The sequence below is a fragment of the Thunnus albacares genome, chromosome 20, assembly GCF_914725855.1.
Source record: "Thunnus albacares chromosome 20, fThuAlb1.1, whole genome shotgun sequence".
NCBI lineage: Eukaryota > Metazoa > Chordata > Actinopteri > Scombriformes > Scombridae > Thunnus > Thunnus albacares.
In genome coordinates this window covers 8,115,355-8,140,044 of record NC_058125.1, presented here as the reverse complement: position 1 = coordinate 8,140,044, position 24,690 = coordinate 8,115,355, and the positions used below count along the sequence as shown (strand labels likewise).

General features: G+C 41.8%; 2 protein-coding genes and 1 long non-coding RNA gene across 7 annotated transcripts; 1 reads left to right on the top strand and 2 right to left on the bottom strand.

Moving 5' to 3' along the window:
- Window positions 1-3,618, bottom strand: LOC122971558. Its single transcript, XR_006399512.1, has 2 exons — window positions 3,127-3,618; window positions 1-1,504 (listed from the first exon to the last, which is right to left on the bottom strand). It is a non-coding gene; the product is annotated as an uncharacterized LOC122971558 (long non-coding RNA).
- Window positions 3,619-4,141: 523 nt separating this feature from the next.
- Window positions 4,142-16,729, bottom strand: zc3h7bb (zinc finger CCCH-type containing 7Bb). 4 transcript variants are annotated; one of them, XM_044338257.1, is made up of 22 exons: window positions 16,517-16,729; window positions 16,137-16,322; window positions 13,280-13,341; window positions 13,126-13,162; window positions 12,601-12,798; window positions 12,146-12,304; window positions 11,819-11,959; window positions 11,554-11,596; window positions 11,217-11,458; window positions 10,728-11,022; window positions 10,088-10,146; window positions 9,806-9,905; window positions 9,335-9,496; window positions 9,002-9,207; window positions 8,772-8,872; window positions 8,423-8,604; window positions 8,021-8,100; window positions 7,355-7,626; window positions 6,986-7,091; window positions 6,333-6,441; window positions 5,470-5,603; window positions 4,142-5,284 (listed from the first exon to the last, which is right to left on the bottom strand). In XM_044338257.1, the coding sequence occupies exons 1-22, from the start codon at window positions 16,532-16,534 to the stop codon at window positions 5,249-5,251; spliced, it is 2,928 nt and encodes a 975-aa protein (XP_044194192.1). In that variant the 5' UTR covers window positions 16,535-16,729; the 3' UTR covers window positions 4,142-5,248. The 4 variants fall into 4 exon arrangements, with proteins under 4 accessions (XP_044194192.1, XP_044194193.1, XP_044194194.1 ...); XM_044338258.1 differs by lacking the exons at window positions 16,137-16,322; window positions 16,517-16,729 and adding an exon at window positions 14,578-14,809; XM_044338259.1 differs by lacking the exons at window positions 16,137-16,322; window positions 16,517-16,729 and adding an exon at window positions 14,304-14,550.
- rangap1b (Ran GTPase activating protein 1b) lies at window positions 16,193-24,431 on the top strand. Of its 2 annotated transcripts, none has more exons than XM_044338265.1 (16): window positions 16,193-16,281; window positions 17,306-17,424; window positions 17,544-17,671; window positions 18,373-18,432; window positions 18,547-18,726; window positions 18,931-19,065; window positions 19,749-19,907; window positions 20,007-20,120; window positions 20,204-20,303; window positions 20,547-20,631; window positions 20,756-20,924; window positions 21,193-21,276; window positions 21,422-21,524; window positions 21,840-21,928; window positions 22,666-22,787; window positions 23,001-24,431. In XM_044338265.1, the coding sequence occupies exons 2-16, from the start codon at window positions 17,313-17,315 to the stop codon at window positions 23,083-23,085; spliced, it is 1,725 nt and encodes a 574-aa protein (XP_044194200.1). In that variant the 5' UTR covers window positions 16,193-16,281; window positions 17,306-17,312; the 3' UTR covers window positions 23,086-24,431. The 2 variants fall into 2 exon arrangements, with proteins under 2 accessions (XP_044194200.1, XP_044194199.1); XM_044338264.1 differs by lacking the exon at window positions 16,193-16,281 and adding an exon at window positions 16,850-16,959.
- The last annotated feature ends 259 nt before the right edge of the window (window positions 24,432-24,690 follow it).

Sequence of the window (24,690 nt, the reverse complement as noted above, 5' to 3'; positions counted from 1 at the left end):
GGTGTGTGTTGGTGCAGGGAATCAAATGACACAAACTGTATCAGGGGGCAGAAGGGAGAGGTGGGGGTTAGGTCACATGAATATTTGCTGAGCAGAAACTTGTTTCACGGCTGAAAACCTCCATATTTCATTTAATGCAGCCAGGAAAAAACGTTTGTTTGTAGTAACTAACACTGATGCACAGACTCTGGTTAGTTTAACACATAAACCACTTGTGTCAAGAGAACTAAGACAACCTTTAAGTCAAGTGACATTTAGGAAAATCATACCCAAGGAGAAACAGTTTGCTATAACTTCATAAACTCATGAATGAATAAATGAATGAACACAATAACATTTTGCTGTGTGTGCTTTATCCAGCACAGAAGTTTGACATCTAAAGCAGAAATAAACTATTCATTAAAGTCAGCATGAACCCTCTGCCTTCGAGAAATTAAAAAGAAAACAAGTGATTAATGCCAAAATGTCTGCCTGCTTACGCACAATGTGAATTATTATTATTATTCATACTTCAAAGCTTAATTACTGTATGTAAAGATGGCACAGTAGGCCGTCTGCACGTCAGAGGTATCATATACTGCAGCAAGCTTGAGAAGCTTAAAACACTTTACTTTAACTAAAATAACTTATATTTTTTTATGTTACAACCCTTAAAGTGAAAGAAACCTGCTTCCTTAACAGCCCTGACCATGCTATGAATCGCTCAGGAAGACATAAAGATAAACTAAAAGGGAACAATTTAACGCTTTAACGCATCAATGTGTTATCAATGTGCAAGTTTGAATATGTTGTAGTAACAGAGTGATTCTGGCATCAGAGTCAATGTCCGCTGCCCAGCAACCTTCAGGTCTCATGGCCTGGTTTTCCTCACCAAATGAATGGTCAGTGGTGTTTAGTAAGGCAGGCTTACAGGATATACACATAACGTCATGTTGCGCACCAGTTTGTTTAAGACGGGCTAATCTAGTAAAAGTCACACTCTGTGGTTCGTTGAGTGTACAGACACAGCAGCAGCGACCTGCCTCCCCTCTAGGTTTGTGTCATGATTCGCCTTTAACAACACACACACAGTACATGCAGCACAGGTATCCAGTTTTTTTTTGTTGTTGTTGTTTTTTTCTGTGCATGTCAGTTACATCATTAACACTGGCCGTTCTCCAACAACGGAAGAGGAGCCTCCCCTCAAATGCTCTGCAGGATTTCAAACACGGATAGACTATTTTTATAATCCACTCGTCATAGTGGCTAGTACCAGCCATATTCACAAATTCATGAAGCCAAATTGTATATTTTTTTGTAAATTAAATTGATGATGATTTACCTACTACAGCTTTTCCTGCCAAAATTAAGATTTACAAATGTTTGGCTGGTGGCGGCTGATGTTCATTTCCCATCTCAGCTGCCTTTAATGTAAATTATCCTGAACCGACATTATTTCAGTGGATAAAGAGCATTTGGGTGTGGTATCACTCTCCTAACAACTTGTCCTTTCCAACCCAACACCCTGAAAAACAAGATGGCAACACATTACTGAACACAGCAAACTTCTTCCACAGCCACAGAAAAAACAGCTCCACCATCTCTTATCTAAATTACCTTATAAGGGTGTCTAAGTATTATAATAGGTATCAGGTATCATATACTGTATATAGTAAGCAGGATTATACAATAGGGGTATGTATCATCTTATAGGTGTAGTATATCGAATAAGGCGCTATACGGGAGTATATAGGCCTCTATGTATGCTTTTGTTTCCAGATCTGTCTTTGCCTGATGGATTAATTTAAAGAAAAAAAAGCACAGCTCAGGCAGTGAGCAGCCAGCTCTGTTGGTAATATCACTGTGACACTGTGAAGGGGAAACAGTTAACAGTATATATAAATTTAATCAACTCTCTTTTTTTTCCCCCCCTTTGGCCAGCACCCAACTATCCTAATGCTTACAAACAGAGCTCATTAGCATGAATATATAGCAGGTCTACCATACTGTGTAAATTATGTTGTACTATCCACAACCTACAGCTGCTGGTGGCTGATAACTGGCTTCACCACCTGTAGGATTAAGACCTCAGGAGCCTTACAGTTAATATCACAAGTTTCCTGCTCACTGCCTCCCAGACAGAGCTGTGCACTGCTGCATACACAGACGCATATTTACTGTTAATTATTATATTCATACATGGATACATATATAAAGAGAGAGTTATACATTGCAATTAACATACATATATCCATAGCATATAGAAGAGAAATAGAAATAGTCAATAGATAGCAATCATTATCGTCATCATATTCATCATAATACTAGGAGTAGTAGTAATACGATCCCTCGAAGAAGCTAATACCTGGGCTGTTCCAGACGAGGGCTCGTTAACCAATAATCCCAAAACCGCTGCTGAGCGTCCAGCGAAACTGACCTGAGATCTGCGTGTCAGGAGCTGGATGATTAAAAAACACGGCAGCCTTTGGTGTCGCAAACATGGACGAAATGAAGGGACTGCAGACAAAGCTGGAACATCACAAGACACGTGTAGACTATCCTGTGGTTTTAAGACCTCATCTGAAGGTTGAAAAATGTAACTTCTGAACATTTTTTTAAACGTTTTTGCTCCTACTGACCATAACATTCCTTTAGCGCTGGTTGAGTGTAACGTTATAGATTTTATGCACTAAGCCGATGGGACGCAAACATCGACTGATATTTTAAATATAAAGTGCAGCTTCTTTCGAAATTTTGATCTACACCTTGCTGAGCGGTAAAAATTTCCCTTATTCTCGCTCGATTTTTGGCGCCTTCTGTGTTCCGTTTCGACACGTTGGGCGTGAAACTCAGATCGAGCTCTGCTGCAACCCCTTCATGCTAACCCTGCCTGGAACAACCCACACAGAAGGAAAAATTACAAAAGAATCATTAAGAAAAAAATAAAAATCACTATAGTCATCTAGTTCAGCGATACATGTCATATAGCAATACCTCAATAACAAGAAGTTCTATGTAATCAATACAGGTTTTTCAGGTTATGTATTTATTAAGCTTAACCGCTAAGTTATCAATTATTATTAGTAGTATACCATTATTCGTAAATATGTATAATATGTGTGTATATGTATCTGAATATAGACATACCTCCATCGTGTCTCCGTCCACATTAAAGGCTAGAATAAGATGGCCACAGATATCCTGCCTCTCTCTCTCTCTCTCTCTCTTTCTCTCTCTCTCTCTCTCTCTCTCTCTGCATGTTTTTGCATGTGTGTTCGTGTCACATGTTGATGTGTTGTTTATAGGCACAAAATGTGGTGCGAATTGTTTCCCGGTCTCAAGCTAGCAGGTTTCCCCATTATGAAAATGTTTCTTTAGGGCCTACCGTTAGCTATCAGGAACATGACATTTGGGTGCATATGAGGAACACAGGTTTCCATTTGAAGGCTGTGGGAGCATGATTGGTTTTAAGTGAAATAATGACCTCCCCCAGTTCGACTGAAGACGTGTCAACTTGCCCTTACTTTCAAATAATCTTAAATATTCTAACCATCACCTACAGAAAAATATATTCTTCATCATCTTCAATCTTTTCATTCATCATTTTATCCTTAAGCTTTTCAGTCTTTAAATTATCATTCATGTGAGCATCTTTTTTAAATTATTACAAAGCTCCTTCCTTTTTTTTTTTTTTTTTTTACACAACTTAAGTCTTCTGCAGTATTTTCACTGTGCTTCAGTCCAAGTGAGGTCATCATTTCTTAATGGGCATCTGCGGTCTGATCTGATCTATTGCTGAGAGCAGCTCTAGCCAGGACTCAATATGTGTGCTGCAGTTACTTCTTTGTAGCCCTCCTACACCAGCTTCACATTTCTGTCAGCTGCTTACCAGCTCAGTGTAAAGTATGTGATGGTGAATAGCCCCTTTGTCACTTTGGCAACTGCTTCAAGCTAGTAGCTTTCTGAACTTTAGCCACAAACGTTTAGTTGCGATTTTTTTGTTGCCAAATTGTCGATTGACTCCTCTTTTAGTGAACCTGAGAGGAGCCGACGCTGAAGCCTGCTTTGATTCACCGGGACACCGGCTGACAGCGACTACAAGGTTAACATGTGAGAGTGTGTACGTGTCTGTGCTCGTCCCATACAGGAACGGTTGGTATGATTACAGCACCAGCTATCGAGGGCTTTTTTTTTTTTTTCTACCAATAAAGGTGGTGGTGGTGGGGGGGGGCGGGGTAAAACCGTAATGTTACACAAGTTTGGTTCTGGGCATGTAAGTATAATTACATACATTCCACAACCACAGCATTGTTCTTAAATGACCGATTTCCTCGTTTTAAAGGCCCATGCAGGCGTTACATTCATAGCGTTCTACCAATATGGCAGACAATATAACAAGGAAGCACAACTCCCATTGAAGAAAAAAAAAAAATTATCTCCAGAAAATTATTTTGACCCTCTCGCTGTATTTCCACAACAGGAGGGAGATTAGGATTTGGTTATTTTGTAGCTTAATGAGGAGCGTCCACCAAGAGCCTCTGTGAACCATAATTTATAGTTCCTTCAGCCTCAATTGCCACCAGCAGCACTGAGAGCTTGGCATTTTTTTTGGCACTCTGAAAGTTGAAATATCAACTTTAAGCGTGAGAGCGCCGTTGCTTCGAGCGAGCTTTGAATTAATGCCGAGCAAAATTTAAGAACCGCGACCAGCGCGCCCATCCGAGAATCATTTCAGTGCTGCAAGGATTTCAAAAACAAAAAAAAAAAAAAAAAAAGAAAAAAGAAAAAGAAAAGGAGGTACCTGGTGGACACAGATGCTCAGTCTCAATAGCACTAGGGAACGCTAATTGATTATTTTAGTCAGAGCAAAACTAGTTGTATGTGGAATTCCTGCAGTGTGATCTGCTGGAGGGGAACCTAAAGATGCTGTGTGTAACTGCGTGATGATATAAAACAAAATGCTGAAGCCAAGTCCGGTATTTTCACTAACAAAGCTTTTCTCTTCGTGTTAATCTGTGCCTATTATCTGTGTATTATATGCTGTGTTAATGTGTTTGTATGCCTGTGTGTGATTATGGAGGGGAGGGAGGGTGGGGGTGAGGGGGGAGTGGGTCGACTGTTCGTCATCTGCTCTCACGCTGCTGGCTAGATGCTAGAGGAGGTCAGACTGGCAAGATGACAGACTGTTGAGTTGTAGCTGGTGTGGCAGGCCTGTCTCTCTGTCTGCAGCTCAGCACCGATCCGCTGCCTCTAGTCAACGCAGCAACACTCAGAGGTCGTCCCCGTCTGACAACCGCCGGCCTCCCTGGAACAATCGACACAGTTAAAATCTTTACTCAGTTGAATACAACACCTTCACATAGTAGTATGATTGAAAAAACACGTATTAATCCGTTTCTTCCTCATAATTGCCTGAGGCGTCTCTGGAGAAGACAAATGCGACATATTCTGATACCGCTGAAAGGAGCGGGCAGGTTTGATCTCACTCACCATGCTCTCTGTGTAATCTGCTGTTATGGTGACCTGCTTGTCCTCCGGGGGCGGGGTCACGACGGAGCTGTCTGTGCGTCTACTCTGATTGGTGAGCTGCAGCCACAGTTCGTACATCTGTTGCATGTCTCTCACTGCAGAGGAGCGAGGTAAGGAAGGAAAAAAAAAAAAAAAAAAAGCTGAGTGACCTTGAATGCGGGTGTGTTATCTTGAACGACAACAATCAGACAATCAGTGTGAGTGGAGTGGAGTTGGCACTTCGCCCTAAACATCAATGTGAGTATCGGGCTTTTGTCTAGATTGTAATGGTGAGCAAACAGATCAGAAGATATGATTAAAAACGGAAAAACAGGCCTGGATAAATAAAACAAACCATAGCAAATGTGTAATTTTTCACATTTTCTTTTCTAAATTAATAGATTAGAAATCATAAATGACTATTTTAAAACTACAAAAAAGCCAACCAATATATAGATCTATGTGTTAAGTACTATTAGTATTTTGATATATTATTTTCAAATCCAGTACGTGAATCTACAAAATTTTAACGGAGTGCAATTTATTACAATTAACAAAGGTTTAGGAATGCATGACTTGGTAAAGCAGGTACTATTCAATTTAATAAAACGTCTCCTGATAAACATATAAATATAACTAAATATAAATTTAACATATAAACAGAAACCGTCTCTCAGTTTGTACTTGTCAAATAACAAAAGCTCGGCGACATAGTGATCAAATAGATCATAAATCACACTGGCACTTTATACACAACTCTGAGCGTCATTCATACTTTGAATCTCTAAATGATCTGAAAAAAAAAAAAAACGCAGCGCTTTGTATGTTTGCAGACAGGAGCTTACGGCTGTTGTTCTTCATGTACGTCCACACGTCTCTCTCCTCCAGACTGTGGGCGAATGAGCAGTTTCCAATATAGTGGCACTTCTTCTGCTTCATCACATGCACACACATCTGAGAGACACACAGGCGTTAAGAGTGAAGAGTTCAAGAGTGATACTGATAATGTTTCTGCTCTAATGAACTAACTTACACCTTTCTTTTGTGAAAATGTCATTTTGTTGTTGTTTATGTCAATGGAGAACTACTGTCTCAACTGCTATGGTTACCAGTGAGAGTTAGATGAAAATTTGCCTTAAAATTATGACTAGAATGAGGTAATCCTACAGTTACTGGAGTACTGTGTTAATTAATACTTATTTTAAATGACCAACCTTCAAAAAAAAAATCTCTTGGGGATTGAAAGCAACGTGACAACACGGTCATAGACACACATATAACCACAGAAGAAGACAGAACTGCAGGACTTAGGACGTTTACTACAACACCTGTCCCTCAGGGCGAAAACAGTCAGATGTATTCAGCATGTGAGAGAGGTTGGATTCGACATGTGAGAGAGAGGTCGAGGGGCAGAACAATTGGCCGAGGGGCAGAAAGAGGGGAGAGAAAAATGTGTCTGAGGACTGCAGGAAAAAAAAAAAAGGGGGGAGGAACTCACGTCATATTGCTGTGGATAGGTGCGGGAGAAAGGCAGAGGCCGAACGACAACCCACTTCTTTTTCTCAAATGATTTCACCAACAAGACTCGACGCTCCTTCGTCCAGCTGAGGAAGCGGAGAGCCAACATGAATTCAAACGAAGGAAACAAACAGCAGCGATAACTGAACAACAATCGAGTTTTATTTTGTAGTTTGGCACACAACTCTGTCGCTACTACACCAACCCAGAGTTAAAATGATTTACACGTCCTCGACACACAAATCAAAGTCAGTGACATGTAAACTGCAACGTGGACAGTCAGCCATAAATCGCTTTGACTCATGGGAAAAAAACGCAAACGGCCGTGCGTGTGCGAGTCCCGCCTCACCTGTGTCGTGCTTTGGCGGTGCAGTACTTGAGGTTCTTGTCGGGCTCGTTGACCTGCCCTTCTCTCCAGCACTGGCCGCACACAAACTTCATTTTCAGGTTGAGGGGGCGTCCCCTTCCCACCCCTGCTCCTAACCCTCCCACCCCGAGCCCTCCCACCGGGCTGACCCCTCCCCCGCCGATACCATCTCCCCCTCCTCCTCCGCCCCCGCCACCCATTCCCCCTACTCCTCCTGCAGGTACGCTGCTGCTCGGATGGGAGATATGGATGGGCTGAAAAAAAAAAAAAAGAGAATAGAGACGGTTAACATTGATTATGCAAATCTAATTTGCTTTGCACATTTTGCTACTTAAAACATTCACAGTTCAATCCCCAGAGGACCTTGTGGCTTCAATATACATCATAATAAACACATATGGCTGTGTTTGCAGGTGGGAAGGCCATGAAGGATCATGTCCTCATCATTGCTAGAAGCTCTCTCTGCTTCTCTTTATGCTCTACAAGTGAACTTCTTTGATGCGAGGTGAGAAAAACTGGCTGAGGAGGTATGGTGCTGTCCTTCACAGGCTAACGGAGTCAGGGGTCAACTGCAGTTCAGGTGGGGGAAGTGGCCACGGTTAATCAGTGGGGGGAAAAAGTGTGAAATATCCAACTCTCCTGCCTCACCTTCTGCTGCTTTTGTGCGTTCTGCTCCAGCCTCTGCCAGTGTCTCTTGGACTCCTGCACCATCTCTTCATGAGTGATTCCTGAAGGAAACATTAGGGAAAATACCTCAAATGATCAGTTATTTGACAAGTATTGATTATGATCTTAATCCCAAAAGCACCTTTTGCACATCAACATCTTAAAAATACCACATATATTCTAAATGTTTGTATGCCAGAATTCTATTATCCATCACAGAAAGCAACACTGTACTGGATTACATTTGATCACATGTGAAGCCTCAGTTAAGAGCAGAATATAATCTTCCCAACCTGGATCCCAGATAAAGGTTTATTCGTACGACTGACAGATGGAGACATTTTTAAATCAACTAAAGATGTAACGTGTGTGTGTTCTACCCACCGGTGTCCTGCTGCAGGACCCAGCATTTCAGCTCTATGACGGAGTGTGCGAAGGAGCAGCTGTCCTCGCGCTGGCAGCCGTAGCGAACCTCGTGGCGGCACACGTCAAACTGGCAGAGGGGGTGCAGGGGACGCACCTTACTGTAGCGCACATTGGCTGACCTCACCACGTGCACCAGGCACCTGGAGTGAGCAGAGGTACATAATGATACGTTTTTAACTGTCAAATTCTGCAGACGGACAATAAGACTAGATGAAATTATGAGTGTCTTTATCACGCTTTTGATAAGCTTAGCGTAACAAAGTTTGAGGGCGTTGTATTTGAGCAAGATTTAAAAAAATACACTCACTTGTTATCGTCGAACGGGTGTCGAGCTGTGAGGTTTGAACAGACTGCTAAGTTTTCTTTGCTGCGTTTGCTGATGATGCGAGGCTTACTGTCAAAACATTCCTGTAGAAAGAGGAAAAAAGACACTGATAAGTCACGGTCTTGTTCCAGCGCTCCAGAAAAGTAAATCCGGAGAGAGCAAAAAAAAAAAAAAAAAAAAGAACAGGATTGCTTCACAGGCTGTGATCTCACCTCACAGAGGAACATGAACATGCCCATGTGGAGCTGCAGCAGTCTGGTGACGCTAAGCGCCCGTCTCTCTGTGCTGCCCAGCGGATCGAACAGCAGCTCTCGGCTCAGCGCGCCCTTCCTCTCCTGGGTCCACACGTCAATCTCCTCCTGGCAGTAAGCAAACGTACAGTTCTCCCCGTACTGACACTCCTGACGCTCCTGCACCTCTGTGGGACATGGAGAGGGGAGAGAATGAGAATGTTAAAGGAAAATATGAACACGCTGCTGTTTTCGAACTTGATTTTCCCCATCTAGAATATACAGTCAAGCTTTTAATTCAGAATGTAAACGTACCTTTACAGAGTACAAATGCCCCCAGGAAGTTGTTCCGTGCGGGCCGGGGCCGGATCCTCTTCCAGGTGGGGTCATCTATGTTTTTGAGGCGACAGAGCAGGACATCCCTCTTGCATCGATGAGCTGCCTCTGGCTGATATTTGTAGTCCATCACTCGCGGCCCTGTGAGCAAGAGGAGAAAGAAGTGGGTGAAATTACACCAAAAAAAAGAGCAATAACTACAAATCTTTAGGATTTTTGTGAGATGAGATGCATTCTGTCCTAGCTGTTAGTGTTTGAGGCGGTATGTCTTTAATGACTTAACACTCCTTAAAAACAATGCTTGACTATTTCACACATAACAAACAGTTGGTGAGCTAAAAGAGAGGGCAATGCTGCAACATCCTACTGTGAACATTTGGAGAAAAAAAAAAAAAAAAAGGGAAAGGCTTGTAAGAGAAAGACACTCAGATGTCGGCCACTTGAACCAACCTATTCGGCTGTAACAGGCGTGACAGGCCTGCCGAAACTCATGCGTGGCTGCTAGAGGATTCCTGGAGAGCAGAGACAGGTTGGTTCCTGCTGGACCATTCTGCAGAAGAAGATGAGGAGGAGATGTGATATAAAACATAAAGGGCAACTTAGCTGCATAGTCAGAAAAGGCTGTTAAATAATGGAACAGTACCATTAACAGCACAATTTAAAATCTGAAAAAAAAAAAAAAAAAAAAAGAGATGACGCAAAGAATGTAAGTAATGTGTGTTTGTTACTCACTGCATGTGCGGCACTGTGGTTGCGCATTCCAGGGATGAAGCTGTGACACACTCGTCCCCCTGAAGACCACAGACACAAGGACACTGATGTCAGACACCGTATTTGAAGGGTGCTGACTCACACTGCCTGCTGCTGCTGCTGATGCACGTCTCAGGTTAAAGCCAACTCCCTAAGAGCTGTGCTCTGGCAGCTACGCAAGAGAAGGCTAAGACGCTGAAACTAATACTGCTCTTGTTACTGCTGTATTACTGCATGTCGTTTCTTTTAAGCTTTAGCTGACACTCTTATCAAGATAAAAACTCGCTCAAATTCATGTAACACCATATTTTCTGAGTAAACAACAGTAAGATTCATATAGCTGAAAGGCATAGTGTCTTCACATACTCCTGAGCTACAGAAAATTACTGTTAAAAGTTGCACTAGACAACCTTAAATACATATATGAATCCATGTGTATCTACTAACACTTTACAGGATTTCTGGTTGTTGAAGTTTAAAATGTGCAAAATTATCTCTCTCTCATCTGGTGCAACCAACGTGCTATGACAAGTTACTGCACTGCAACACTAAAAAAAAAAAAATATCAAAGATTGTTATCCTTGAATGAGATAAAACACAATGTTTCTTGTCTTTAGCTCACCAGGGAGAGTGTACTCAGACAAGGAGTCCAGCCCGCCAGCGATGACTCCCGCCTTCCCTTCTCCATCCGTGGCCCCAGTGGAGAATCCTCCCAGTGCGTCCTGCGCCTGGGTGGAGCCCTGGTCCCGCTGGACCAGCGGCGAGTAAGGCTCCAGAGGAGGCATGTCACTGATGGTGGAGCTGAAGAAGGCAGGGGGAAGCTGGGGTGACGGGGCGGGAAGGCTGGGGGAGTAAGGAGGCCGCAGACCCACTGCTGTGTTGGGAAGGTTGGTGGGGATAGCACCCTGGACTGGACTCTGGACCAGGAGACAAGAGAGACGAGGATTACTTCACTCACCCCGACTAAAAAACGCAAATATAACCGTGCTGGCTGACAATCAAATCCCACCAGAACCCTAACTCTGCCTTCCATCTAACACATGCTAAACAGAAAATATACAGCCATGGCCCTACAATGGTGCATGATTGGTTGATTCTGCCCCTCAGTCACCTCACTGACTTTCTTGGGGATGCATTCCAGCAGGCTGTCCAGCTCGTCCTTGATGACGCTGCTGCTGCATTCGTCCATGTGTTCCGACACAGGGACAGAGTACGGCATAGGAGGCAGGGCCTGGCTGCTGGGGCTCTCCGACAGGTCGGTGCATGGGGTCACCACTGAGGTCGCGGGGTCGTCGCTGACGGGGATGGGCGTGGCCAAAGGCGCAGGGATGCACTGTGCGCTGGAAAGGTCCGCTGAGGAGGAGGAGGAAAACAGAAACGGAGATGAGGGGATGAATGTGGGAACCGGATGGGAGCGGATGTGTTTATGGTTTGCCAGTTTGCCGTACCTGGTCCAATGTCACGTAGAGATTCCAGCCCATTGGAGGACAGCTAAAGAAAAGACAAAGAAAATAGCAGATTCTAATTCAGTTAGCACATCAATAATATGTAAGGTTGTATTCAGGCCGACTTCAGCCCTTTAAGCAACACACTCCCACCTCTCTCTCCTCTTTTACACGACCCTTTGCATTTTCTCTCTTTTTTTTTTTTTAAATGTACGGCAGTTTTCAGTCTGAACACCCACTTTCTCTACAATGTGACAGCAGCACCCACCTCTCCTGTAGGTGGGGAAGTCTCCCCATGACTGTCCCCTTCTGTCGCCGTGGACTCTGTCTGAGGGCTGACGTAAGCTTTACGGCCCTTGAGGCCCAGTTTATTGGCCAGATCCTGGGCCAGGTCGCTCACCTGCCTGTCCTGGAAGAACAAAAAAGAAAACAAGGGGTGCCGTTTACCACTACTTCTACTGAAACTGGAACTGAATATCTTATTTATCCGATTTCTGCTTGCACTAAAAATTTAATTTTAATGGCGATGTTTTACATTCTTTTTTTATCTGACAAAATGTCTTTGGCATCAATATTTTAAGTGTTGATGACATACGTGTGGTGCTGTGAGGAGACATTTGGTTCCACACTCGTAAGCCTCTCTGAGTCGTCCCAGCTCCCTCAGACAGAGCGCTTTGCGGTACAAAGCCCTGCGACTACCTTCTGACACGCACAGTGCACTGTCACAGTCCTGAACACCGCGCTCATACTCCCTCTGAGACAGGAAAAAATAGAGTTAGGAAAAAGACAGACAGAATGTGAAAATTAGGAATCAAAGGTTGAGTGTCATTTATAAATTAAATGGAACAAGATCCTACGAGTGGTGGCATGCAAAAGTAGAGTAATAATTACTAAGTCACCACATGTGTCGACTGACATCATTTTAAAAACAGTTTTTGACCAAACAAACAGTTTTTGTCCTTTTAAAAGTGGAACAGACATCCACTCCCTACTGTGTTTTCTACGTGTCCACATAAACATCTGCAAGTGACACAACCCCTTCTCACTCACCGTCTGGTAGTAGGCAGCCGCCCTGTTGACATACAGGCTCTCCAGCAGCTCTTGGGGGATGACGAGGGCCTCAGCCTGGGCGTAGCGGGCGACACTGATACCCTCCCCATACTGCTGGGTGGCCTGACGCCAGTCCCCATCTCGGTAGCAAGAATTGCCCTCATCCAGCAAGTGACACACCAACTGAGTCAGAAACGCCTGAAGGGAGCGTGCAGAGAGAGGGCAAAGAGAGATAAAAGATTGAATGATGAGAGGGTTGAGAGAGGGAGGTAAAGGGCAATGTAAAAAAAACCCCAAAAAAACAGGGAGGAAATATGAGAGGATGAGAAAGGCCAAGAGGAGAAGACAGGAATTAGAAAAAGATTGAGGACAAGATAAATGACAATGTCAAGGTCTAAGAAATAACGTGAGGATGTGTATGTGTGTGAGGATGGCTGCACTGAAGCACATGTGTATATAGTAGGTGCACTATATTAAATCCACAATTGTAAACAAAAAAAAAAGTAGAAAAGGGTCGTTTCAAACCTCATAACTCTCTGGCTCTGGGAAAGGTAATGAGGACCTATGGTGAGAAAATAGGGAGGCTGTCAGTGTTGTCCATGTAGTAGAAGTGTGCGCTTTAGTCGCAGTGATAGGCATAAAGGAGACATTAAAAATGAAATATTATTAATTTACTTACTGGATAAAACTCATTGCTTTCTGAATCTCTTCTCTTCGCTTCTGTCGTTCAGGATCCATTGCCTGAGGGTGAAGACAAGGTTGAGACTCGCAACTAGGGCTGCAACTGACCATTGTTTTCATTATCAATTAATCTGTTGATTATTTTCTCAATTAATCGATTAGTTGTTTGGCTTTTGCATTGTCAAAAAATTGTGAAAAATGTTGATCATTGTTTCCCAAAGCACAAGGTGACATCTTCAAATGTTCGCTCCAGTTTCAGTTTACTATCATAGAAGACTAAAGAAACCAGAGCATATTCAGATTTGAGAAGCTTAAATCAGAGAACTTTGACTTTTTTCTTTAAAAAAACACTCAAAACGATTAACTTATTATCATAGTAGTTGGCGATTAATTTAATAATTAGCAACTAATCGATAAATGGACTGATGTTGCAGTTCTACTCGCAGCAGCTTAAAACTCAAACTTATTGCACAAACAGCATTAACAACTTTGACAGCTACGGTAACAATACACACCTGTATCGTTAGTATCCTTATGGATAAGATTATAGCTCGTAGTTATTAAAAATGTTTGCAAACACTGCTAACTGTTTGCAGTGACAAGCCAAGGCCTGCCATTGAAACACGCTGAGCAATCATCGGACTTGCTTAAACAAAACAGCGGGGTCAGCTAACGGTGAGGCTGGCTGCTAGTTAGCCTCAGCTACGTTAGCATTATGTTAATCTGAAAGTGACGCTGGACACTAGAGACATATTTGACGCATAATCTTTGGGGGGTTTTTAGAGAGGGGACATCTGAACGGTTCACACAAGTTCAAAACGTTAGCCACAACAATGTTGGGGAAATGATAGCTAACGGTAGCATATGCTAAGCAGGCTGAAAAAGATCGACAATTAACGTTACAACTAAACGTTACATCCACTACAATGCATGTAACTAAAATAAACAATTTGCATCCGATAAGCTGCTAACGGTCACTGACCTTAGTGTAACGTTAGTTAACACTACCTGATTTTACTTACCGGTGGTCAGGATTAGCCAGCTAACGCTAACCTACTACTTCTTACTCAGGCTAAAGGCTAATCACTGAAATTTAGCTTCACTACATAGAAATGAATAAAGTTAGATTATCTTATGAACATGTAGAGTTTACAGTTCACAAAGAATGGCTGTTGAGCTGACAGACACTGCACACACACACACACACACACATACAGTATTAACTAGCTACTAGATAAGTTAGCTGGTTCACTATTTAATTCACTAGTGAAGCCCCCAGTTAGCAGAGCAACTCACCCACAGTTCAGTTATTACGCTTTCTCAGGTCAGACACAGCTTCACAGCGCGATGGCGATATTGATAGGAAAAAACAAGCCAGCCAAGTATCAATCAATATCCAGGCGCATATTTGTAAATGTAGTGTTGCTGTCATTGACGTGTGGACGGAGCACGATGCTGGCTGTTTTGAACAGTGCAGTATCGCAACAAGTATCCAGGAGAAGCTCGACCACCAGAGGACAGCAAAACCTGCAAAAACTGCGCTATGCATTGATTCGGCTGAGCTGTGTTTCACTTGACATGTTGCATGTGCTAATTTAGCTTTATTCTGTAGTTGTGGAAAAAGGATTAAATCCTTCTCTTGGTCATTTAGCCTAAGTATTGTAATGTGTATAATGTTGATAATGTACATAGATTGAATTCCATTTGCATGACTTTTTATTTTTCAGTTATGGAAAAAGTACAGCAGCCTATTAAATATTACAGCACACTTCACACACTTGTAATGTGTATAATGATAATAATGTATATAGGTTAAATTCCAGTTGCTTGACTTTTATTTTGGTGTGTTTATTCCTCCTAGTTCTTATCTATTAGCTTGTTCCCTGTATTGCTGTAACATGTGAAATTCCCCTCTGGGATCATAGTCTTATCTTATCTTATAATACCACAGTATAAAATGACTTCATGTCTAGGTCCAAGCTGTACTCTAAATTGTACATAAGTAAAGTACGTGAGTAAATGCACTTAATTACTTTCCATCACTGGTCACAATGTTGTAATGCTACAATTTCATTTAGCAGACTGGCATTCATCCCTTTGAGTTTCACCCTGTTCTGTCCTAAATGACATGCCGTATCACACTGTACCACTTGGATTTAGGTGAGTTGTTACAAATACTGACTACCAGGCCAGTAAGTATAAGCGGTGGGCTTCATAACATTTGGCTTAATTACATCACAGCTGTTAAAGTTACCTGAAAACCAAGGTTTTGAGAGGCCCCACAGGTGTTCCTCTTTCCATGGTTAACCTGCTTGGGGGCCCCTGGGCAAAAATTATTTGTAGCCTGTTTGTAATTATGTGGTTTACCCTTCACAATCTTGGTAATCAGCAAAAGTTCTTACTTTATAATTAAATATATCTGTATTGGATTTATTCAGAGACTAAAAACAACATTAAACACATGTGCGGCACACTGTGTCCTGTTACACTGGACCAGCACTTATCCATTCAGAGGCTATATCAAAGCTATTGAAATCAATAACTGAAATTTTCACCTAATTTGTATTCATTATTGACATTAGAAACAACAATTTACCGCTGTTGTGAATGTGAGATTGCACGATGTGTTTTGGAATATACACCATGTTAATTCTGAAACTGGGCCCCTCAACAAGACAATAAAACATGACAGGTAATAATGCAAGACTATATTATGGCCTTTATCATTCCAGTTGATATTGTGCTTAAGTGATGAATGTTCTCAAACAAATTTACAATCATTTCAATAATTGGAAACCAATTAACACAGAGAAAATATAGAGCTTTTAGGGCCCCCAAAGGTATGGGATAGTCACCTGCTTTGGCCAGTTAGTAATCAAGCCTTTCTCAGGTGCGGGTGTGTCTCTGGCTGCAGGAGGTTTGAGCTGTGTTTCAGTCTTCTTTAGGTCATCTTCTCTGCTCACCTGCAGGAGTGGCTCCTCTCTGTCTCCATCCTTACAGGTGGGCGTCCAGATGAACCTCCTAAACACCTGCCACAACATCTTTACAGTAGGGAAACCAAACACACAGGCAAATGCTTCTTTAAATAGCGACCCTAACCTTGCAAAAGCAGTCAAAGTTCCTCGAACAACTTTACTGGCACTTCAGTGACAGTCATGCAGAGTGAGGACAACAACTTGCACCAAATACCTTCCTGGTGTTTTCTAAAAACTCCCTTCTACTAGAAACGTGTTACCTGTCCAGCGCGTTGCATTTTTCCCGCTTTGGCGTAACGTCGGCGCAAATTTAGGCGAATGTAAACTTTCAAACCATGTATTTTATTTTAATGACACGTTTAGCAAAGCATCGATGCCCCTAGCTTTACATAATGACGCTAAGTAGGCTAGTTCATGGGGATTGTAAAGAATGGAAAGGTTTGTTAGGTAGCCTGAATTAAAAACAGAACAGAACAAACAAAAAAAGATTATATATATATATATATAGCATACAATAAAGAGCGTTGACGGAGAAACCAGCAGGCGGCGCTAGCACACCTGCAGATGAATTCTAAATGAGGTGAGCGGAACCAATGAAGAAGAAACCAGGCAGTATGACGTCACGTGGTTTAGCAACCGGCGCAAAAGCAGCGGCGTGTGTGTCAAAGCTATCACTTCATTTCCGTGGAAATTACTCTTTGTGGTGAGGCACAATGCTTGTTCACAGTTATCTGTCGTCCTAATGACAACTTTATGACTGAGTCGGAGGCTGGGAAACACGATAATTAACTTTGATACAGTCACACTAGTTTTAATTGAGCTAACTGTTACTGTATGTTAATACCAACTAGCACCTGTAAAGCTAATAGCTAACGTCATTGTTATTGGTTTTTGTATTGATAAAGTAAATTATCGGCTTAAAGTGTGTCATAGAACATCATTTGTCAGTTTTGGGTATTAACTGCTAATTTAAATGCCACTTCTACTGGTTTGTATGCTGAAGAATGTGATTCTGCTCCCTAATATCTGACTTCTGGATGTCTCTATAGAGTCGTTATGGCTTCAGATGACATTGCTCAGCTGGCTGATGCTCTTTCCAAGACCCATGTCGGGGATGGAGAGTTGAGCTACAAAGGCCTGGGACTGAAGCTGGACAATGCTGAGTCAGGTCAGATGCTTGGCAACAGCAGAGATGGATTTCAGTGCACTGTCGATTTCACATGAGTGGTCCCTGTAAGTGTTTCCTCTTCAGATCTGATAACCTGCTCTCTCTCTCTGCTCTTACAGTGGAAGAGCTCGTCCGTGAGATCGAGCAGTACCACAGTCTGAGAGCTTTGCGCCTGGAGGGGAACACTGTGGGAGTGGAGGCAGCCCGAGCCATCGCCAAGGCTCTAGAGAGCAAAGACCTGCTCCAGGTACTCCTCACTTAATGGTTTCAGGTCCCTGAAAAGTAAGCATGGGCCATACCACAAATTTCAGCTTTAATCTATCAAGTAGCCTAAAACCAGAGAAGTTGTCATCAGCACTGATGCTCTTAATTGTTAAAGATCCCCTACAGACATGGTTTAAGATGCATATAAAAAATTTAAGTGAAGGGGACTTTGAGAACTTTGAATCAATGTAAGGAGAACAATATCAACATAATAAACATTTTGTGTCAGGAGTAGGCTGATTTATTATACAGCTGAACAGCTAAAATCTGTTCATGTAACTGCTTGATGGCAACAAAATCAGTGTCAGTGTGTATTTGATCACTCTTAAAATGCACAGTGCACCACTTTCTCACTAGAGCTGGATATCATTCAGAATCTTTTGATCCCAGTGATAATAAATGCTTTCATGCTAAGTACTTTCAATACCCTGATGTATGCTGTCCAAACTTTTCACATGCATCAATATTTAAAAACAAAAAAATTAATGCATAAAAAATGTAAATAATTAGACAATTTTTTGTTACTAAAACTTAGAATTTGACTAATCATTCATGCCAACTGTCAGTACTTTCATACAAGTTGACATTATTGTTCAATATGCAGCCTCATAGTATTGATAGACACAACACTCCTCATACTGCCTTACTGTTTACATTCTGTTAACAACTCTTTGTGTCTTTCAGAGATGCTATTGGAGTGACATTTTCACCGGGAGGCTACGTTCTGAAATCCCAACAGCCCTGGTGAGAATTTCACCCACTGGTTTAATAAAGGTTTTTTATGGATGCATGTATAGTCTCCTGCTTTTTTAAAAAAAAAAAAAAAATTTCCGCGTCCTCTTTTTGTGCTTTCATCAGAGGTCCTTGGGCAATGGATTAATGAGTGCAGGGGCCAGGCTGACCGAGCTGGACCTGAGTGATAACGCCTTCGGGCCAGATGGTGTGAAGGGAATCGAGCAGCTGCTGAAGAGCCCGTCCTGCCACACCCTGAGAGAGCTGAGGCTTAACAATTGTGGCATGGGGATCGGAGGAGGAAAGGTAAGCTCTCAGGCAGCCATGCTGAATGCCTTCATGTGTTTTGACTCATCACCGTTACTCTGTTTGGGGATAAAAGTACTGAAATCTGCTAGACAGTTCACAACAAACAAAAAAATAAAGAGTAAGCCGCTGCAAACATGTTTCACAGAGGAAAGGTATCATACATGTTTGCATGACAGTGACGGTGTTGTATGGTTTGTGTAGATCCTGGCTGAAGCTCTGATCGAGTGCCACAGACAGTCGTCGGCCCTCGGAGCTCCACTCAAACTGAGAGTGTTTATCGCAGGGAGGAACCGCCTGGAGAATGAAGGAGCCAGCGCCCTGGCGAAAGCCTTCCAGGTAAAAACACACAATGCATGGACTACAACTAGACAGCCAAAAACTGATGACGTTACAGCTTTACATTATTAATATTTGTTAACACTGTCATTGCAGTGAGTACAATTGTTATCAGCTGAGTGACACATAACACAAACATTTTCCATGTCATTAACAATTTCATAAAAATTAAAACATATGAAACGCTGACTGTTACATCATCTGATAATCAAGGCAACATTTCAAATACAGCTGAAACGATTTTCTGAAAATAAACAAAACTATTTTGATTTAATTGTTAGTCATTTCTCAAGCAAAGCAAACAAGAAAAACATGCCACAAATCCCTAGTTCCAGACCCTGAAATGTGATTGCTGATTTTCTCTATTTTATATATTCATGAATTGAATGTCTTTTCATTTTGGACTGTTTGTGTTTTGTTTTTGTTTCTTTCTTCACCATTTTTCACTTTTTATATAACTGATTAATTGAGGAAATAGTCGTCATCTGTGTCTCCATTCAGTTTTTATGTGCACTGATATAGTGTGACTAATACCTGCATCATAGGTACATAGTATTATGGCCATTTTAATTCGTTCACATGTTTTAAAATCACATTTGTAAGAATCATAACAGCCTTGATAGAAGCAAGTTATTAACAACAGTTTCTTTAACCTTAAACGCTGCTCTGTTTTCTCATGTAAGCTGATGGGCAGCCTGGAGGAGGTCCACATGCCCCAGAATGGAATTAACTACGCAGGTGTGATGGCGTTAGCCTCAGCCATGCGACACAACCCAGAGCTCCGTGTCCTCAACTTCAATGACAACACCTTCACAAAGAGGGGAACGCTGGCCATGGCACAGGTGAGGCCTGTTTGTTCTCAGAAAACACCTACAAACAAGGTAAATATAGCCAGTGTGCTTGAGCCAAACCATTTTTTCACTCCTGTCCTGGCCACGCAGGCTCTGAGGCACCTGAGGAACGTCCAGGTGATCAACTTCGGCGACTGTCTGGTCCGCTGTGAGGGAGCTATCGCCCTCGCCGCAGTCCTGAGAGAAGGATTGCCCATCCTGAAGGTCAGTCATCAAATCATCAAAGTTCAGGCGTCTGTGTCAGTGTGTGTCTGCTCCGTCAACTCTGTCATGTATCTCGTCTTCAGGAGCTCAATCTGTCATTCGGTGAGATCACTGAGGCGGCGGCGCTAGTGGTGGCTCGGGCTGTCATGGACAAACCACACATGGAGAAAGTGGATCTGAACGGTACACACACTGACTTTCTCAATATCACTGGAGAAGAGGCAGTTACATGCAGGGTTCCCATTGTCATGAGAAGTTATGGAATGTTCTTGGAAAAGTGTGAAATATGAAGAAAATATTGGAAAAGCTGTTAAATTTGAAATACTGTATAGTAACCCAAGTGTATGATTAGTGTAAAACCATATTGTTTGAAGTTTTTAATAATGAGTAAAGGTTGAGAATGACTCTTGTCTGTGACTCTGACAGGTAATAGTCTGGGAGAGGAGGGCTGTGAGGCTTTGAGGGCAGCTATGGAGAACTTGGACAAAGGAGACATGCTGGCGTCACTCAGGTAACACACCTGTGTGTTTGTGTAACATCAAGTAAACAAATACATCTTTCCTGAAGCAGCTCATTTAACACAAAAAATAACATCTACTGAGTGGTAAAATTTGGTTCCTTTGACCTCACTTTAGTGATGACGAAGGAGAACCTGATGACGAAGACGATGAAGATGACGAAGAAAACGATGATGATGATGATGCGAGTGACAACTGTAATGAAGATAACGAAGAGGACGGTGAATATGTGAAGGAAAATGGCATGACAAGAAAAGAAGACAGTCCTGTTAAACCTCAGAGCCCAGTAAGACCACATAAAATACATGTTGCATTACATGTATTTACCAAACAACCAGACACAGAGCGACAGACATTTGATTTTGGGTCTATTTTGTTTATTAACAAGCAATATCGTGCATAAATTGACAGCTTGTAAATGAACTGTTTAACAAAATCATTTACATCAGAAAGATATTAAACTTTCATGTTGGTAAACCGTGAACTGAGCATCATACTGACATCACCCTCAAATGTTTGCGTTTCAATCATTTTGGCTTTGTGTGGTTCCTCAGGCAGAGGTCATGTCTTTCCTCAGCTGCCCGTCTGTTGAGAAGCTTCTTCAGCTGGGAGAGATGAGGACAGATCTGCAGCAACAGGTGGGAATTCAAAAGAAAAAAAAGTGAAAATAAAGCGTCCCAGCAGGTTGTCTGTGTTTGTTGTGGTGTTTAAACTGCTGGTTCGGGTGTACAAACAGAGTTTGCAGTGAATAGATATGCTGAGACTCTTCTCCTCTGTCACCAGGTGGATGCATCTGACCCGCACAAAGCCGCTGATGTGCTTCTGAATATCGCTTCTTTGTACAGCGAGGAACCAGAGACAAAGGTAGCCGTTCTGGAAACTACAGGTGAATAAAACACTGCTGTCTCACTTTCCCTTCTTTTTCTTATATTGACCAAGCTCTAATTTTTACAGTCATTTTAATAATATAATACAGGTGTACAGTATCTGAAGGGGACACCTTTCTTTAAATAGCTGTACAATAACAACACAACTGTAATTTTACAGATTTGGCCGCAGAGGAGTGTTGTATGAAATGTTCTCTTAGTGGTTCAAATATTTGTTTTAAGTTGATGGATCTCATCTTTCTACAGTGATGTCATTTGTATGAGAGTTACCCATACTGCATCATTTCAATGACTTGTATTACTGTGTAACACAGACGCGTTGCTGAAGAAGCTCCTCTGTGGTTCAGCCCTCCCGTCATACTGCTTCCTCTCCACGCTGCTGGTCAGGATGGGGCTCCTTAAGGTACAGTGCTGCTACAGCTTCCCCCACACACATCCTTCACAGATCCAAGTGGCTGAAACAACTACATTGACTGCAGCATTTGAGATGTTTCAGTCTGGACCAAATTGGTGGCCTGACTGCCATGCTAGTGGCACAAAGAGCTTTTTTTTAAAAAACACCTCAGAAACACACTCTTCATCTGTATTAGACTGACATGCTGTTCCCTCTCCAAGGTGCTGAATCTGCAGCTGAAAACTCTCCTTAATTTTAGAGATTGAGTTTGTTTCCTCAGATAAACTCTGTGCTTGAGTTCTAGTTGCTGAATCTGATGTGTATCTGAAAGGTTTTATAGACTGAACTGTCACTATATGATTCTACAGAAATTATGTGGTTCCAGTTTTTTTTTGTTTGTTTTTTGCTATTTTGTGCAAGCTTGATCACAAATCATGAAGTCAGTTTCTGTAAAATAGTGTTTGTGGATTTTCCATGCTGGTGTGTGTGTGCCTTTGGAGTCCCCCTGCTGTCAAACCTTATGAACTGCATTTTTTTTTGTTCAGTTTGTCATCTTATCTTGTAAGAAGTAAGAGAAAAAAACAGCTGATTCATTCATTCACATTTTCTTTTCATGTGGCTTAAAATCCCTGCAGAATTTTTACATTTGTCACAATGTTGCACAGTTTTACATTTATCTGTCTCACAGTATGAGTTCAATCTGTGGCACTTGATTTAGTTTTTTACTTTTCTGTTCTGTGTTTCAGGGAGAGGGGAAGACGAAAAAGGCATCGCTGATCCCAGGTCAGCTGTTGTGTTTGGAACACGCCGTCCAGCAGGATTACTTCCCCCAGCACCACGCCTCGCTGCTTCACACCTTCCTGTCCAAGTAGGACAATTCTTTCTTTTATCTACACAAGTATCTGGCTTACAGTCAATGTGATTGTTTTGGGGTTTTGTTTTTCATTCAAACTTAGTGACAAAATGTGTTGTCCCTTTTTTTTTAAAGTTAATGAAATTGTGGCCTGTGTTTTTTTTTTTTTTTAGAAGGATGCCTATTACAAAAGTCTTATCTGTTGTATGTTTCTGTGTGAATCTGCAGGAACGGTGAGGCTCTCAAGTCCTGCAGCAGTAGCAAAGAGAGGCTGAGCTCTGCTCTGGAGAAGAGGTGCCTCGACCAACACTGATCAACCACTGCCAGCACCGACATACACACACACACACACACACACACACACACACACACACTGTACAGACATCCATCTTTTCACCAACAGGGAAGCTTTTACACTTGAACAAGGGACAAAGACGACCACTGATCTCCACTCTTACTTGTATATTTTATGAAGACATGACAAAGACTGTCCAGAACGTCTTCTAATTTTTATTTTTCTACTTACGCTTGTGACTTATATTTTTATAGAAAATAAACATATAAATGATAAAAATATAGAACTTCACATCAGTTAACCTCGAGGTTAATGTGTAAAAATCAAACTGATTGTAACTTGGAGTGGAGCTAACATTAGACGATATCAGTCTGGCATCTTGTGTAGCATATTGCTTTGCATTAAGCGAAGCAAGTCATTTTATATAGTTTCAAAGTTTACTGTTAAATCTTGGAACAAAGCAGCACACCTCTTTCAGAATAAGGTGAATGAGGTTATTTCCAGGTCTTGGTGAGTTTGGAAATTGGCAAAGTAAAGCAGGTATTATTGAAATGTTCTACAGATTTGCTGTAGTGTCAAACTTGTATCACACATGCTCTGATATTTGTCGCTGTCAAAACTTCACTTTGGAGTTTTGAGGTATAATCAGTCGGCACAAGACAATTATTCATGTAAATCATACAGAACAAAAAAAGTCTTTAAATCAAAATATCTCAGTCAGAAATAAAGACCTGGCTTTATTGTTCCATTTTATCAATATGATGCATTACACACTGTTAATGTTTGTTGTCGTTGCTTATCTGAAAAGAATAAAAAAGGAAAGGAAACAAACTTTTAGGGCAGACTGTCCAGTCAGACATCACGCTGCTTTTGCTCGTAAGGTTCAGTCAAGTCAGAGCGCTGTGTGCATCAGACTGTGAGCAGGAATGAGCTTCACACACACACACACACACACACATATACACACACCCATGAACTTGAATACACACCGCATGTGTGCATCACCCTGCACTGAGCACAGTCATAACACTGCACAGCTCAGGGGACCACTATCACTTTTACCTGCTGTTTTTTTTTTCTTTTCTTTTTGTGATCCATATTCAACAGTCTTAGTGAAAGCTCTTGTACGACTTTGTGTTACACGCATTCAGTCGCAGTGCATTACCTCATATAGCCGTCAATGCTTGTCGGTAATGTAATAGAGCATTTAAGGGAATAAGGTGAGAAAGGGATATTCTTTAATGACATTTAGATAATCTTCTGAATAACATAGACAATGAGGATCACATATATATTGTCATGATGTTTGTTTAATGTTTTGTACTGAAGCTCTGTCATAAATTTAACTAATCTAACAAGGCTGACTCTTGGTCTGTGAATGTGTCTGTCAACATGCCTCTTAAAACTCTTTAAACTTACATTTTCCTCACTGATGCTGCCACTTATGGTTTGTTACTGGTAGTTCTCAGAAAAGACAGCATCTTTGGTGAATATTTTCTTTAATCTGGAGATATTGTTGTAAATACTGGACCTGGAAGAGAAAAATAGTTAATGTTCAGCTTTTGGTGGGAGGTGCAACTCAGCTAACCTACAAGAAAACTGAGGTGGATCTACCAACTTTGG